Source organism: Lampetra planeri, chromosome 4 (assembly GCF_965212315.1).
Source record: "Lampetra planeri chromosome 4, kcLamPlan1.2.h2, whole genome shotgun sequence".
Classification (NCBI taxonomy): domain Eukaryota; kingdom Metazoa; phylum Chordata; class Hyperoartia; order Petromyzontiformes; family Petromyzontidae; genus Lampetra; species Lampetra planeri.
In genome coordinates, this window is record NC_136110.1 from 1,225,433 (window position 1) to 1,241,210 (window position 15,778).

The following is a 15,778-nucleotide window of genomic DNA, read 5'->3' on the forward strand; positions in this document are numbered from 1 at the left end:
GACGCTCTTGGGAAGTTGGAGGCAGTCGCTCTCCAACAACGACGGAGGGCAGAGGAGCGACGCTCACAACAACGAGCGGAGCGCCGTCCGGCTAAAGCACAGCAAGTTGGCACGGCAGGGGGCACAGGTAGTGTGCATCTGTCAGTCATCTCAGTCAGCCAACACATGGCAACCTGGGTCCGTCCCGTGACTGAGTGGCCGAATGGCGGGTGTCGGTATTGGTCATCTCCTCGTCCTTCCGTGGCATCGCCTGCCCCGTGTGGGAGAGTGGAACGAGGGGGACGCGCCCTCGAGCAGAGCGGCTCTCTGGAGCGTCCTCTCCTGCAGGGCCCCTTCCAGCGGCAGTGGCGTGAGCGAGAAACTTGCGGGGCCGCACCTTTCCCGACCTTTCACTCGTGCAATATTGTTCTCGTTCTCAGTCAGTGGCTGTTCAAGCATGTATATACAGTATGTTGAACTTCTTTCGCACGGTACCTTGCCAACCGTGATAATCGGAGGTGCCCGCTGTAGTCTTTTTTTTTCTTTTGCCGGGGGTGGGGGCGTCTCAGAGCGCTTTCACACCACAGTAGGCCACTTGCATCGCATCTCAACACATTTGAAAGAGGTGGAGGGGGGGGGGCACCCCAGGGGCAGCTACTCCTGTGCGGCACGAGGTGACCGACTCGGCACCCTGCTCACCAGCGGGAGGGTACGGCTGGGGGGGCTAGGGGTAGGGGGGTAGGACTGGGGGGGGGGGGGGGGCTGGGGGGTGTAGGGGGGGGGGACAATTTGCTGTGCGGACCGAGCGGTCGGGAGCGTTCGCGGCAGGGGGCCCCCCCCAAGCTCACAGCAGGAAGTGAGGCCTCTCGGCCACGCGCAGGGCCTCGTGGATGCCCTCGGCCGACAGGCGGCGATTGATGTTGCGGTAGCGGCAGCGCAGCACGCTGCGGAACGCCGTGCGCAGGTCGCGGTTGAACGAGGCGTAAATGAGGGGGTTCACGAGCGAGTTGGCGTAGCCGAGCCACAGGAAGGTGCGCTCGAGGCTGAGTGGCACGCAGCTGCACACGGCGTCCACCAGGCTCGGATCGGCCCCCAGCTCGACCCCCGCCGAGGCGGCGATGAGCCGGAAGCGGCCGTCCGAGTCGCCGTGCGCGCCGAAGCCACCGCCGCTCGCTCCGACTCCGAGGCCGTCGCCGGTCGCGCCCGAGGCGTTGGGCGCCGAGGAGAAGGACGAGCGGCAGATGAAGGGCCGCGCCGTGGAGAGCGTGAAGAAGGGCAGCCAGCAGAGGGTGTAGGCACCCAGGATGACGCCGAGGGTGCGCGCCGCCTTCTGCTCGCGCTTGAAGATGGAGATGTTGCGCCCGTCGCTGCGCAGCAGGCGAGAGAGCGTGGCGCACTCCTCCTCCTTGGGGCGGGGGGGGGGGTCGCGAATGGATAGGGAGAAGATAAGGAGGAGATCGGGAGAGGTTCGGGAGAGGTTCGGTAGGAGATCGGGAGAGGTTCGGGAGAGGTTCGGGAGGAGATCGGGAGGGGTTCGGGAGGAGTTGCGGAGGTGATAGGGAGATAATTAAAAAAATCGGGAGGGGATCCGTTCGGCTTGATTATGGCCAGATTAGATGAGTCGATGGATTATATTTGTAGATTAATTTACATTCATGATATTGGTCAATTCGTGTCCATTCACGAGAGAAGTCGATTCGAGTAGATTTATCAATTACAAGTCGATTGACTGTAACAGGTGTATTGGAGTTGGTGAGTTAGAGAAGCCGATTGACGCTCGTCCATTAATCGATTATCGAGGCGGCGGTGACGTGTTCCTAGTAGCAGCAGCAGCAGCGCGTCCCGCCTCTTGGTTACAGAGGTTCGCGGTTCGAGCCCAGAGTACGCCCTGGTGAACACTGCGGGAGTGGTTTAACACAAAGTAGTTGTCGGCATCCGCGACCAATGTCATCCATCATGGAGGTTTGTGCGTTAGATCGCGTAAATATTCACGCGTCATTAAACCCGCAACTATCCCTCCATTTGCAACCGAAACTGGAGGATGATTGCTCCACAACCCTGGCTGTCTGCCTGATGACGGTGGTTGTAATTACCGGCGAAACGTCGTACTCGAATGGTAAACCTTGTGGGTTTACTCTCCAACACGCAACCGCTGTACTGTACCAGTAACGAATCGGTACGTTTTGTTAACGTGTCAAACCTCACTGGCCGTTTGTCGGGTGGTGGCGGGTTTAACGACACACAGAGACAAAGATCCCCCGTGTAGCCTGTAACAGACTGTTGGGGCAAGCGCTGTTAGCGAGCGCCTACGAAGGCCGGCACGGCACAACGCAGAGGTGGGTAAGCCACCAGCACCACGCCCGACCGCCTTTGTCTCCCCAGTGGCGATGTTTACTACACACCGCACCAGTCTACACGCGGGGGGGGGGGGGGGGGGGCTCGGTGCGGCCACGTTGGGCGCCGCGATCCGGCGCTTCGGAGGGCAAAGGGGGGTTGGTGGATCACGTCGAGATGAGCCGTGCGAGGTGGCGGCACTGCCAAGGGGGCTCGTGAACCCGGCCTCTGTGGGAATGTTTCTTGTTGGGTGCTGTTACTTTTTTCTCCGACTGTGTGGTGGTGGGGGTGGGGGGTGGGGGGTTTCTCCGGGGTCCTGCGGCTTCATCCCGCAACAAGCCGAACTCTCATCACTCAGTGGCAAATGTCTCGAGACTCCGTGAGGCTTTTTACTCATCACCATCATCGCTGCTGTTCACATTTCATCGTCACCATCATCGTCGTCACACACAACATACAAACCACTCATCGTTCACCATCATCGTCGTCACACACAACATACAAACCACTCATCGTTCACCATCATCGTCGTCACACACACAACATACAAACCACTCATCGTTCACCATCATCGTCGTCACACACAACATACAAAACCACTCATCACCACCATCATCGTCGTCACACACACAACATACAAACCACTCATCGTTCACCATCATCGTCGTCACACACAACAAACAAAACCATTCATCGTCACCATCCCCGGCAGGCCGTGAATGCGCACACGGGAGCAGAGCAGCGGGCCACGCGCCTCCGGCTGCAAATGCGCGCGAGTGTTCGCTCTGCTGCGGCCGCAGACCGCTCGCGTCAAGGATTCCTACCTCGCCCAAGGACGAGCGGCATTCTCCCGTGTGTCCCTGTGTGTATCTGTGTCTCTGTGTCCCTGTGTGTCATCAGTGTGTTTCTGTGTCTCAGTGTGTCTCAGTGTGTCTCATCAGTGTGTCTCATCAGTGTGTCTCATCAGTGTGTCTTATCAGTGTGTCTCATCAGTGTGTCTCATCAGTGTGTCTCTGTGTGTCTCAGTGTGTCTCATCAGTGTGTCTCTGTGTCTCAGTGTGTCTCATCAGTGTGTCTCTGTGTCTCTGTGTGTCTCGGTGTGTCTCATCAGTGTCTCCGCGTGTCTCTGTGTCTAATCCGCGTGTCCCTGTGTCTCGACCGTGTGTCTCTGTTTCTGTCCACGTATGCGTCTGCGTGTGTCTCTTGTCTCAATGTATGTGTACATGTATGCATCTCTGTCGATCTCCGTGTGCGTCTCTGTGTGTGTCTCTGTCGCTGTGTCTGTCAGCAGCAGTCGTCGCGCTGAGCCGAGTTCGATTTCCTGCTCGCGGTCACGAACACCGGCGACGATTATCTGAACCGGTCCTGGGCCTCTCCTAGGTCGACTCAGCCTCAAACGAGTACCTGGTGCGGTGTGTACACATCGCCACTGGGGAGACAAAGGCGGCCGGGCGTGGTGTTGGCCATCCGCCCCCTCGTTAGCGGCCTTTATCGGTACTCGCTAACAGCACTTGCCCCAACAGCCTGTTGAGGATCTTTGTCTTTGGTATGTGTCTCTGCCTACCTCTGTGTGTCCGCGTGTGCTACTCTGGGTCTGTGTCTGTCTCTGTCTGTCTGCAGCTCTCTGTCTCTCACTGTCTATGTGTGTCTGTGTCTCTGTCTCTCTCTGTGTCTCAGTCTCTCTCTCTCTGTGTGTCTGTCTCAGTCTCTCTCTGTGTGTCTCTGTGTATCTCAGTCTCTCTCTGTGTCTCAGTCTCTCTCTGTGTGTCTGTGTCTCTGTCTCTCTCTGTGTCTGTGTCTCAGTCTCTCTCTCTCTGTGTCTGTCTCAGTCTCTCTCTGTGTGTCTCTGTGTGTCTCAGTCTCTCTCTGTGTCTCAGTCTCTCTGTGTGTGTCTGTGTCTCTCTCTGTGTCTCAGTCTCTCTCTCTGTGTGTCTCAGTCTCTCTATCTGTGTCTGTGTCTCTGTCTCTCTCTGTGTCAGTCTCTCTCTCTGTGTGTCTGTGTCTACCGCTCTCTCTCCCCATGCTGTCTCTTCCCCCCTCTCTCTCTCTCTGAGTCTTTCTCAACGGGCCCAATGGCGCTCCCAAATTCTCCAAAGTTGTGCGAATCTCACTCCGGCCATCTGCCTCGCTCTCCGGAGACACCCTGGCAGTCTGCGCCTGCGACGGGACAACTTTGTGTGTGTGTGGTTTTGTTTTTTAAACAGATGATTTTATCTTTCTGATGCTTGACGCAATTCCGAGTTCCCGGGTTAATATATGCGGCGTATATTTTATAATCAGGCCCAGAATAAATAAACGAATAGCATTCATCTGTTGTTGCCTAAACCAAAACAACAACAACGACGACACTAATTTGTCTTTCTGATGTCAAAATCGCTCCGCGCGAAGCAGTGCAATGAAGTCAAAGGCGCAGCCACGCAATGGCTCGCTCACGGCACTGCTGGCTCAAGTAATTCTACAGGGAGAGAGGGGGGGGGGGATAGTTGTAGAGAGGGCCTTTCCCTCTACCAGGGTACTTTGCCTACTCTTCCACGTTGGCCGGACGTCGTTGGAAGAGGTGGGAGCATCCACACTTTACCCCACAAAAGACGCGTTTTATGTATGTTTAACTTCTTTGGCACCGTACATAGCCTACCGTGTTAATCGGATGAACTAAGGCAGTGGTGGTGGTGGTGGTCGGGGGTGGGGGGTAAATTTGAGAATCTTTCCCCATTGTGTCAACTGCCGCGCCGGGAGATCGAACCAAACTGACGAATAGGCGAATCCAGTTGCACTGCCAATTGTGTAACACGATGGCCATTGTGTAACACGATGGCCATTGTGTATCGCGCGGCAGTGGTAACGATCGATCGGTCCAACTCCCGCCGTCACACCGCCCCCCCCCCCCACCACGGCTCGCCCCCCCCCCACCACGGCTCGCCCCCCCCCACCACGGCTCGCCTCCCCCCCAGCACGGCTCGCCCCCCCCCCACCACGGCTCGGCCCCCCCCCCACCACGGCTCGCCCCCCCCCCCACCACGGCTCGCCCCCCCCCCCCACCACGGCTCGCCCCCCCCCCCCCCACCACGGCTCGCCCCCCCCCCCCCACCACGGCTCGCCCCCCCCCCCCCACCACGGCTCGCCCCCCCCCCCACCACGGCTCGCCCCCCCCCCCACCACGGCTCGCCCCCCCCCCCCCACAACCACGGCTCGCCCCGCGCAAGTCCCCGCTCTCGGATGTCAACAATCTGCGGCGATCGCCTCGCTCCTCGCTCATCATCATCATCGTCGTCGTCGCCGCCGCGGCGAAAGCGCGCCCGACGAGGCTTAAACTTCAATTTAAATTACCCGTTGCCCTGGGAACTAATGGAGAGGGGCTGGCGGAGCGGGGGGTGGTGGGGGAGGGGTCTTAGAAAGATGAGCAAATGAGGATCTCGACGTTTTTTTTTAATGGGCCACTCAGTTCCTACAGCTGCTGATAAAGCCAATTAACTCGTCTTGTGCTCTGTTTGTGTAAACAAAAAAATATAGAAAGCCAGGCCCAAAAACGTTGGCGTGTTTTTGTTTTTAACAGATCACATGAACGCCGGCAACAGCTCTGAACGTCCATGGCGTACACACTGCAGCAGCTGCAGCAGCTGCAGCAGGTAGCGTTGATGGTTGAGTAGCTTACATCGAGACAACTCTGGCGTGTTGCAGACATCAATTCAGGGCACGAGGCTTTCTCGCGAGAGCGCTTCCTCTCACGGCCACACCCATCCGTTGGCCCGCAACGCCTTCATATATAGAGGAGCGCAGAGCTTGGGTAATGGTTGCCGTCGCCTGTCTGCCCTCCTGTCTGCCTGCGTGGTTTCCCGCTCGTCGAGAGTGAAGTGAATATACCGTCGACGTTATTGTTGTTGTTGTTTGACCATGCTTCACCACGCTGGTGAGTGCGGGTTGGTGAATGCGGGGGAGGAGGGGGGGGAAGGGGGGGGGGGAAGGGGGGGGGGGAAGGGGGGGGGGGAGGGGGAGGGGAAGGGGGGAGGGAGGTGGCAGCACTGGCTTCAAATATCACTCGCCGCTGATGGGAATCGAACGCAGGTGGTCGGGGTTTGTAGCACAGTGCGCTAACCACTGCGCCACCGCTCCCCTTCCTAAATACATTCGTTTATAAGATAGAGTGGCACTCTCTCTCTCTGTCCCTGGGCCTCGGGCAGGGGAATTTGCGCAGTAAGGCTATTAAGAGTGCTTTGGTCTGTCTAAATGAGATTTAATTGATTTGCAATTAAGCTTCATGTGCCTAGAGTTGGTAATCTGATTTAGCTAATGGATAGTTACTGAGCGAAGCTTGGAATGGAGAGATTCCTTGTCATAGCAACGTGGAATTTACACAATTTCCTCAAGTTTGCTCATGTAGATGAGTATCCCATTAACCCGGCCACCAACTCAACCACAAACTCACGTATCGATCAACGCAACCACCAACTCAGCCACTAATCCTGACCACAAACCTAAATATGACGGTGTCTACCAACTCAACTACAAACCCAATCATCAACTCAACTAACAACTCAACCAACAACTCAACCAACCGATATAACCACCAATCGATCCACTACCTCAACCACCGGATGAGCAGCAACATTGGCCAGACACGACGCACGTGACAACACGAACAAGACGGCACAGCACGGACGAAACGACAGAACCAGACAATGCAAATGAGTTAAACAATACAAACGAGACAGAACCAAAGAGACAATGCAAACGAGTTAAACAATACAAACGAGACAGAACCAAAGAGACAATGCAAATGAGTTAAACAATACAAACGAGACAGAACCAAACAGACAATGCAAATGAGTTAAATAATACCAACGAGACAGAACCAAACAGACAATGCAAATGAGTCAAACAATACCAATGAGACAGAACCAAGCAGACAATGCAAATGAGTTCAACAATACAAACGAGACAGAACCAAAGAGACAATGCAAATGAGTTAAACAATACAAACGAGACAGAACCAAACAGACAATGCAAATGAGTTAAATAATACGAACGAGACAGAACCAAGCAGACAATGCAAATGAGTTAAACAATACAAATGAGACAGACAGAACACACGAGTGACACGCACCACAACAGACGGCTGCCTACGCGACAGACGCAAACACCACAAACGACACAGCAGAGAGACACCCGCGGGGCAGTCTATCCGAACGGCGAGACTGACAACAACAACAGCAACAACAACAACAACAAAGCAGTCACGAGCAACTGGCGCGCTCCGAAAAGGTCGCGCGAACGAGAGAGAGAGAGAAAGCACGAGAGGCGCTCTGAGCGGCGGCTTTTGGCCCGCGGGATAATTACAACGACGACCTTTCCTTAATGACCTCAATAGCCGCCGCTAAGAGAGGGGAGGGGAGCCCGGGGGAGGAGGGGGAAGCGAGAGGGGAGGGGGGGCTCTAAACGTCCTGATCCATCTTGCTCCACTGCCCCCACTACCACCACCACCCACCCCTCCACCACTGACCCCCCCCCAACCCCCGAGTTTAATGACCGTGAAATGCATGTCCCAGCAAAATCTCGCGGTATATTGTCGCGTGGTGATGTCGGCGGGGGGTGAGTGATTAGCGGGGAGATAATGACCAAATTAGCCCCAACGCACCCCATCTCATCGGATCCCTGAAGCAGCTAAGCAGGGTTGAGTGGCGGGGGGAGGGCGGGGAGCGGTGGCGCAGTGGTTAGCGCACTGCTCCACGAAACAGGCACTCACTCACGGCCAACGATACTGACGATTATCCGAACCGGTCCTGGGCCTCCTATAGGTCGACTCGGCCTCAGATGAGTACCTGGTGCGGTGTGCAAAGATCGCCACTGGGGAGACAAAGGCGGCCGGGCGTGATGCTGGCCCCCACCCCCTCGCGTGCCACAATGCCGGCCTACACAGGTGCTACTCGCTAACAACACTTGCCCTGAACAGTCTGTTAAGGCTACAGGGGTGATCTTTGTCTTTGTGTCTACGTGTGCCTGCAAGTCAGGGGCCCACGTCGTAGCAACGAAGGACAGCAAAACCCCTGTTCGGTTTCGATGTTCCCGTGCCTCATCAGCAGCGCGTAGCCCGTGTGGGGAATGGGATCAATCCCCTTACCCTGCGTGGCCGCTTGAGGTGGTCTCCGTTGAGGGACATGCAGACCCCGTGGGGGGGGTCCCGGACATCGCCGCTCCACGCCTCCACGTCCCCGTCATCGGGGTGCCTACGCGCGGGGGAGGCGCGGGCGACACACGGAGACACAGAGAGAGGGAGACGCGGGGAGACACAGAGAGGGAGACGCGGGGAGACAGAGAGAGAGACGCGGGGTTATAAAGAGACATCATGGAGACAGAGGAAGCATCACAGGGACACGTCGTGATGGAGTCGGCAGACGCACACCGCTGACTCAGCCACATGACCCCCGCCCCCGCCACGGCCTCACCTGCCGCTCGAGTCCCCGCGCCCGGGCCGCTCTGCTGGGGGCGGCGTAGCCGGCGGGGAGCCGACGCCGCGGGGCGCTGAGAACGACGGCGGCTGCTGCGGTTGCTGCTGCTGCTGCTGCGTCGGCGGAGAGCGCGGCGGCGGGGCCGGTAGCCCCATGCGGTGGCGCTTGGCGCTGATGCGCGCCGCGCGGTAGATGCGGTAGTACATGACGAGCATGACGGCGGTGGGGAGATAGAAGGCGACGGCGGTGGAGTAGAAGGTGTAGCCCAGGTCCTGGCTGATGAGGCACACGCGCTCGCCGCGCACGTTCTGCGCCCAGCCGAAGAGCGGCGGCAGGGTGATGGAGGCGGAGAGGAGCCACACGCCCAGCACCATCTTGGCCATGAGCCGCCCGTCCTGCCGGACCGGGTAGGTGAGCGGCCGCGTGATGCCCAGGTACCTGAGGGGAGACGCGGGCAGAGGTCTCACGCCGGGACCAGCAGCCTGGGGAGGTGGTCATGGGTCAACACCACGCCCGGCAGCCTTTTTTTAAGGCTGAGTCGACCCAGGGGAAGCACCGGGGGCTGACGCCACTGATGTTGGCCGTGAGAAGGACTTGAACTCGGCTGGCCGGGTTCGTAGCGCAGTGCGCTAATCATTGCGCCACCGCTCTCCCGGGTCGCGCGCGCGCGTGTGTGCAGAAACGCAGACACCAGCACGCACACACAAGAACCCACGCACACACAAGTACCCACGCACACACAAGCGCACACACAGGTACCCACGCACACACAGGTACCCACGCACACACAGGTACCCACGCACACACAATAACCCACGCACACACAGGTACCCACGCACACACAGGTACCCACGCACACACAGCTACCCACGCACACACAGGTACCCACGCACACACAGGTACCCACGCACACACAATAACCCACGCACACACAGGTACCCACGCACACACAGGTACCCACGCACACACAGCTACCCACGCACACACAGGTACCCACGCACACACAGGTACCCACGCACACACAATAACCCACGCACACACAGCTACCCACGCACACACAGGTACCTACGCACACACAGCTACCCACGCACACACAGGTACCCACGCACACACAGGTACCCACGCACACACAGGTACCCACACACACACAGCTACCCACGCACACACAGGTACCCACGCACACACAGCTACCCACGCACACGGCATCCCCGCTCCGCACTGCAGTTCACAGATGGCGTCGCCCAGGGGAAACGTGGCGTCATCTGCTGTGATGTTTGGTGTTTTATGTCGGAGTCGTCATCATTATTGCTGTTGTTGTTGTGATTTTTTGAAATATAAGTTCTACCAAAACGAGACGATGTTGACACCGGTGGTGATGGTGTTGGTGATGGTGGTGATGGCGTTGGTGACGGTGGTGATTGTTGTGTTGGTGCTGGTGGTGATGATGATGGTGGTGATGGTGGTGTTGGTGGTGATGATGGTGGTGATGGTCGGGTTGGTGGTGGTGGTGATGGTGGTGGTGGTGTTGGTGATGGTGGTGTTGGTGGTGATGGTAGTGGTCGTGTCGGTGGTGGTGTTGGTGGTGGTGGTGATGGTCGTGTCGGTGATAGTGACGATGGCGCTGTTGCTGCTGTCCCTTGAGTGCAAACACGTCCACAGCAGTCGACTCAGACCTTCAACGTTTCAATGTTCCATTCAATGTTTTCCTTCAACGTTTCATTCACCCCAGCAGCCGGTGCTCTCCCCTGCGAATGACCCCTGACCCACACAGAAGGGGGCACCCCCCCCCCCCATTCCAGTGCCGGATTATCCTCTTAGCAAAAGTAGCTACATATGTAGTAGCTACTACATGTACTATTAGCTACTACATATGTAACAACTACATATGTAGTAGCTATCAATTCTGGTCCGTTGATTCTGCACTTGCTCTATTACTATAGTACTATACCGCCTTTAACTGTTTTGAACGACTGGGTGATTAAGGTTAGCGATTTGTCGTATTATCTGGCTGTATAGCAAATAAAAAAATGCAATTACTTTACTTTGCAGGTAAAAAATGTTTGTTTTTTAATATGTATTTCTTCATTTAGGGCCCCTTTGTAATATTTGCTACAGGCCGCACACTAGCTTCATCCAGAACTGCCCCCTCCCCCTCCTCCCCCCCCTTCATCACCCACCCATTCACCTCTCGCCCCCCGTCATCACCCACCCACCTCTCTCCCCCCCCTTCATCACCCGCCCACTCACCTCTCGCCCCCCCCTACATGACCCACTCAGCTCTCGCCCCCCCCCTTCATCACCCACCCACTCACCTCTCGCCCCCCCCTTCATCACCCACCCACCTCTCCCCCCCACCCACCTCTCCCCCCCCCCCTTCATTACCCACCCACCCACCTGTCCACGCTGATGACGCACAGCGTGAGGATGGACGCCGTGCAGCACGTGACGTCGAGCGCGATGAACACGTTGCAGAAGGCGCGGCCGAACATCCACTCGCCGCCCACGAGGTCGGTGACGAGGACGAAGGGCATCACGGCGAAGGCCACGGAGAGGTCGGCGGCCGCCAGCGACACGAGCAGGTAGTTGGAGGGCTGCCGCAGCTTCTTGACGGCGCACACGGAGAGGATGACGAGCAGGTTGCCCGCGATCGTGAGCGCCGTGATCGTGGCGAGCACGAGGCCGATGAGGACGCGCGCGGCCAGGCCGTACAGCAGCACCTGGTCGGCGCACGCGGGGCCCTGGCCGCCCGCCTCGGACGTCGCGTTGGCCGGGTGGGCCGCCGGGTAGCCGCCGGGGTTGGAGGGACGCGACGGGATGAGGGAGGAGGAGGCAGCGGCTGCGGCGGCGGCGGTGAAACTCGAGTTCAATTCCAGCACCATGGCGCTGCGGATAGCGGGAGTGAGAAGTTGGACCGGGGTGTGGTGGTGGTGGGGGGGGGGGAAACGTCGGACGTGGTGCCGAGGCGTACACGCGGCACAACCGCGAACACCGGTGTGGGAGAGACGTGGAGGTTGCTGCCCCGTGCTGCCGGTCAATGTGAGGGTTGCGGGGAGAAGGGGAGGTGTGAACAGATTCCAGTCGTCCATTGTGGCCGTGAGGTGTCCAGCCTCACGGCCGCGTGATGCCCCTTAACAGTCGGCGTGGTGGAGTCTTTAACTCTGCGTGCGCCTCCCTCTCATCGAATCCACGCGCTCCTATTTCTGTCTCGCAGCGTCATTCCAAGCCTTCATCTCGCGCTCCCTCCTCTCTCTCTCCCTCCGCACGGTTCTTTTTCTGCACCTGACAGAGTTTTGTTCCACGCCTCCCTCAGTGCGCGTGTCTCTGACCACGCCACAGCAGAGACCGTGCGCTCGTCACCGACAGAGGTCAGAGACGATGAGCCAGTGACGCTGAGATGCTGCCTTCGAATTCGGGATTCAATCGACCCGTGACTAAATTTGGGGTCTCAAGTGTGGTGAGCTACCTGATGGGTCTCAACCGCCCTGCATCCCAAAAAAAATATCCCGTCGCGTTAAATTTGGTTCGGCTCTGGGAAATAGTGAACCAAAAAGATCGGGTTGTACTGTCATGCTCTCGTTTGGCTGAGCGGGTGGGAAAGTGCTGTCCGTGGGTGGATCGGAGGCCACGCAGGAACGGGTTCTCATGGGTAGCTCTGTGATAACCACTTCCGTGGGCCGGGCAGTTACCCCGCTCCACTGGAGAGTTCCCAATGGACTCCTCTCGTGTGACGACGGCGCCACGTTGACAACACAATCAGAATAAAATTGAAAAATGTAACAAAAACCGAAAATAAAGTCTAAATACCCGATGTACCCGTAAGAAAACATTCACGCTCCACGCAGGCACGCAGAGTGCAACACAACAACCCGCCAGCCGAGTTGCTGCACGACCCCTCTGAGAGGCGCACACTCACGGCTGGCTGCAATCTCACACGGTGCCGGAATCTCTGCGTGACCCACCAACCTCGCCGCCGTCTCGGAAAATCACCGGATCACACGCGCACGCGTGCACCGTCACATTGCATCGTGCATCACCTCCACCCCCCACCTCCCCCCCTACCCCCCCACCTCCCCCCCACCTCGTCTCTACCTCCCCCCCTACTTCCCCACCACCTCCCCCCCCCACCTCGTCCCTCACCATCACGGGTTTGTTGACACGCATCTTTGCAGAACGCGGATTATGAATCCACACAGGAGACATCTCTCCCTCGTTCTCTCTCTCCCTCGCTCTCTCTTGTTTTACGATCCGAGGAAACAAGAAGATGCTCGGTGTAGTCGGCACTTTGCTTCGTTCACCATTTCGTTGTTTTTGTATTTTTTTCAATGCTTTGCTTTATGTGCCCCCCCCCCTCCTATTTAAATGAAAGATGTCACGCTTTGCTCTCCTCCTTCTTACCCCTTCCCTCTCTCTATGCCTCCTCTCTTTTTTTTCTTCCTCTTTTTTTCCACGAATTTGCGTGTCATCCTTGCGCAGGGGCCATGCTAATCTTCTCTGTATCGTGCCAATTTTAGTATATGTACTGCTGGAGCGCTCTCTACCCCCTCTCTCCCTACTCTATGTCTATGTTCCCCCTGTTTTCTATGTATTTTTTACGACGACAAGTGCTGCATCTGCATCCAGCCCTCCTCGCAGTCCTACGGCATCCGACGGTAGCTCATGTCTTTCACTCTCTCCCTTGTTCCCTCTCTCTCGCTCCATCTCCCTTGTTCCCTCTCGCTCCCTCTCTCCCTCTCCACGTGAGGTGCGCACAATGAGATGCGCTCGCTATTAATAACGACGACGGCGGCGACGGAACACGTGGACGCACGACGTCTGCGCGTACTTTGCAGCCGGACGTGTGCTCGCCACTTTTCCATCCCCCGGGGGTCTGCACCACGCTGCGCGGATGTCACGTAGGGGATTAGCAACGCGAATAAAGAGGATAATGGAACAGAGAATAAGTTATAAATATGGAAAGAAAAATCCACGTTCAAAGAGGCGGAATGGAGGATGTGCACCCTTGGAATGATATTGAGACAGAGAAGAGAGGGACACGTGGGTTAGAGAACATGCACTCGGATAAAGATATCACATTGATCTTCATGCAGCAGTGGGTAGACGATTATGATAAGCGCTCGGAGAGATGCACGCTTGGGACTCACACCGAGAGACAGAGAGACAGAGAGAGAAAGAGGAGCACGTGGATTCGAGAATGTACGGCAGGGTTAAAGACTTTTATTCCGATCGTTGATCGTGGGCTTGAGCAGGACGCGTCACCTGCCAGACGAGATGTCGTCCGCTGGTCAAGGAATAAAAATAGCGGAGCAGCCGGCAAGCGATGGAACTCGTTCCGAGAGCACCTCCACCGCGGAGACGGAGCGGTGAAAATCACCTCGCGTGCAGTGCAAGGTGCCGGCGTGGATTGTTAGATCCCAGGATCGCGAGGGATGGCAAGCGCCGTGAGGATGGCCTTCATCCAGCAGTGAATGGACCATGGCTGATGATGATGATGATGCCGATCGGAGACCGGACCGAAGCCGTCACATATCGAGATCCCCGGGGTCACCACCCTGGCGCAGACGACGAGACGCGGACTCAAACCCAGGCAGTGTCTGTCAGCGGCTGCTGCCTCGGAATCTCCGACACGGCCATCGTGAGCAGTGCCGTGCCCCCCCCCCCGCTCCCCACCAGCGTACCTGGAGGCCTCTTTAGCTTATGGAGTTTTGATGAACGACGCCCACCACTCTGGGTGAATGGAGAGTTTAAATAGAGTGTCGTGCCACGAGTAATGTTGTCTCTGCTACCTTAGACACTCGAATCGATTTCCTGACCACGGGGAAAATAAAAAAAAACTTGGTGATGTGGGGGGGGGAATTCAGCCTCCACCCCACCCCCCCTTATCGTATCCAACCACGAACCCAACGACATCATCATTAATTAACGCTGGCCAATAATTAGCCGTGCTGACGTCAACACATGCAATATTTGCCTCCGTTATTTAGATGTTTAACTGATCGCGAGCGACCCGTCATCGTCATCGTCGTCATCGTCGTCTGTCGACTTTGACGTCAATGAATAATGAGCTCCCGGCGCGCGCTGCCCTCACCACGTGCACACTCCGCGCCACGCGCCATCGGAGACGCAACCGACTTCTTCTGTTCCGTGCCAGAAGCTTCCGCAAGCTACGGACAATCATCGTCGCTGCTGCTGCTGCTGCTTCACACAGCACAAAGTGGGTCCAAGTTGGACTCCTGCTGCTGCTGCAGTCGTCTGTATTTGAGGATAAGGCTCCGAGTTATCTTCTCACCGCTGCACCGGGGATAGAATTCCGAGCGAAGCAGCCGTCCGGTGTTGATTGATGAGCCAGCACTCTGCTGATTCGCTCCACTCCCTCGCCCATTCACTCACCGGCGGTCAGTCGCCTCTTTATCACTGCCCTATCGCTGCTGCTACTACCACCGTGCTTCCTGTGGCTGTGAATTTCACTCGTTGATTCGTTCACCCGTGTTGAGAACTCGCACTGACCGTGTGGTCTCATCCACCACACTGTGTCCAACCGCCGCACTTCAGGGCACAACAACACTCACTCACCTACTTACTCACTCACTCAACCACTCACCCACTCACTCACCTACTCACTCACTCAACCACTCATCCACTCACTCAACCACTCACCTACTCACTCACCCACTCACTCACCCACTCACCCACTCACTCACTCACCCTCTCACTTACTCACTCACCCACCCACTCACTCAACCACTCAACCACTCACCCACTCACTCACCCACTCACTCACCTACTCACTTACTCAAACACTCACCACTCACTCACTCACTCAACCACTCACTCACCCACTCTCTCACCTACTCACTCACCCACCCACTCACTCAACCACTCACCCACTCACTCACTCACCCACTCACTCATCTACTCACTCACCCAAAGACTCACCACTCACTCACTCAACCACTCACCCACTCACTCACTCACCCACTCACTCACCTACTCACTCTCACTCACTCACTCACCCCCCCACTCAC

General features: G+C 57.0%; 1 protein-coding gene and 1 non-coding gene across 2 annotated transcripts; both read right to left on the reverse strand.

The window, feature by feature from the left end:
* Positions 1 to 805: 805 nt before the first annotated feature.
* Positions 806 to 11,635, reverse strand: HTR7 (5-hydroxytryptamine receptor 7). Its single transcript, XM_078593854.1, has 4 exons — positions 11,151 to 11,635; positions 8,754 to 9,194; positions 8,429 to 8,534; positions 806 to 1,384 (listed from the first exon to the last, which is right to left on the reverse strand). Exons 1-4 carry the CDS (start codon positions 11,633 to 11,635, stop codon positions 824 to 826), a joined length of 1,593 nt encoding a protein of 530 aa, XP_078449980.1. The 3' UTR covers positions 806 to 823.
* A 1,549-nt stretch (positions 11,636 to 13,184) lies between these two features.
* On the reverse strand, positions 13,185 to 13,287 carry LOC144718260 (U6 spliceosomal RNA). The gene has a single exon (XR_013585304.1). It is a non-coding gene; the product is annotated as a U6 spliceosomal RNA (small nuclear RNA).
* Between the last annotated feature and the right edge of the window lie 2,491 nt (positions 13,288 to 15,778).

Bases quoted from the DNA above. Each gene is read 5' to 3' on its own strand.
- HTR7 (XM_078593854.1), bottom strand. From the start codon at position 11,635: ATGGTGCTGGAATTGAACTCGAGTTTCACCGCCGCCGCCGCAGCCGCT. The intron at 9,195-11,150 runs GTGGGTGGGTGG...GTCTCCCCTCAG, and splicing joins TGCGTCATCAGCGTGGACAG to GTACCTGGGCATCACGCGGC. The intron at 1,385-8,428 runs GTAAGGGGATTG...CCCCGCCCCAAG, and splicing joins ACCTCAAGCGGCCACGCAGG to GAGGAGGAGTGCGCCACGCT.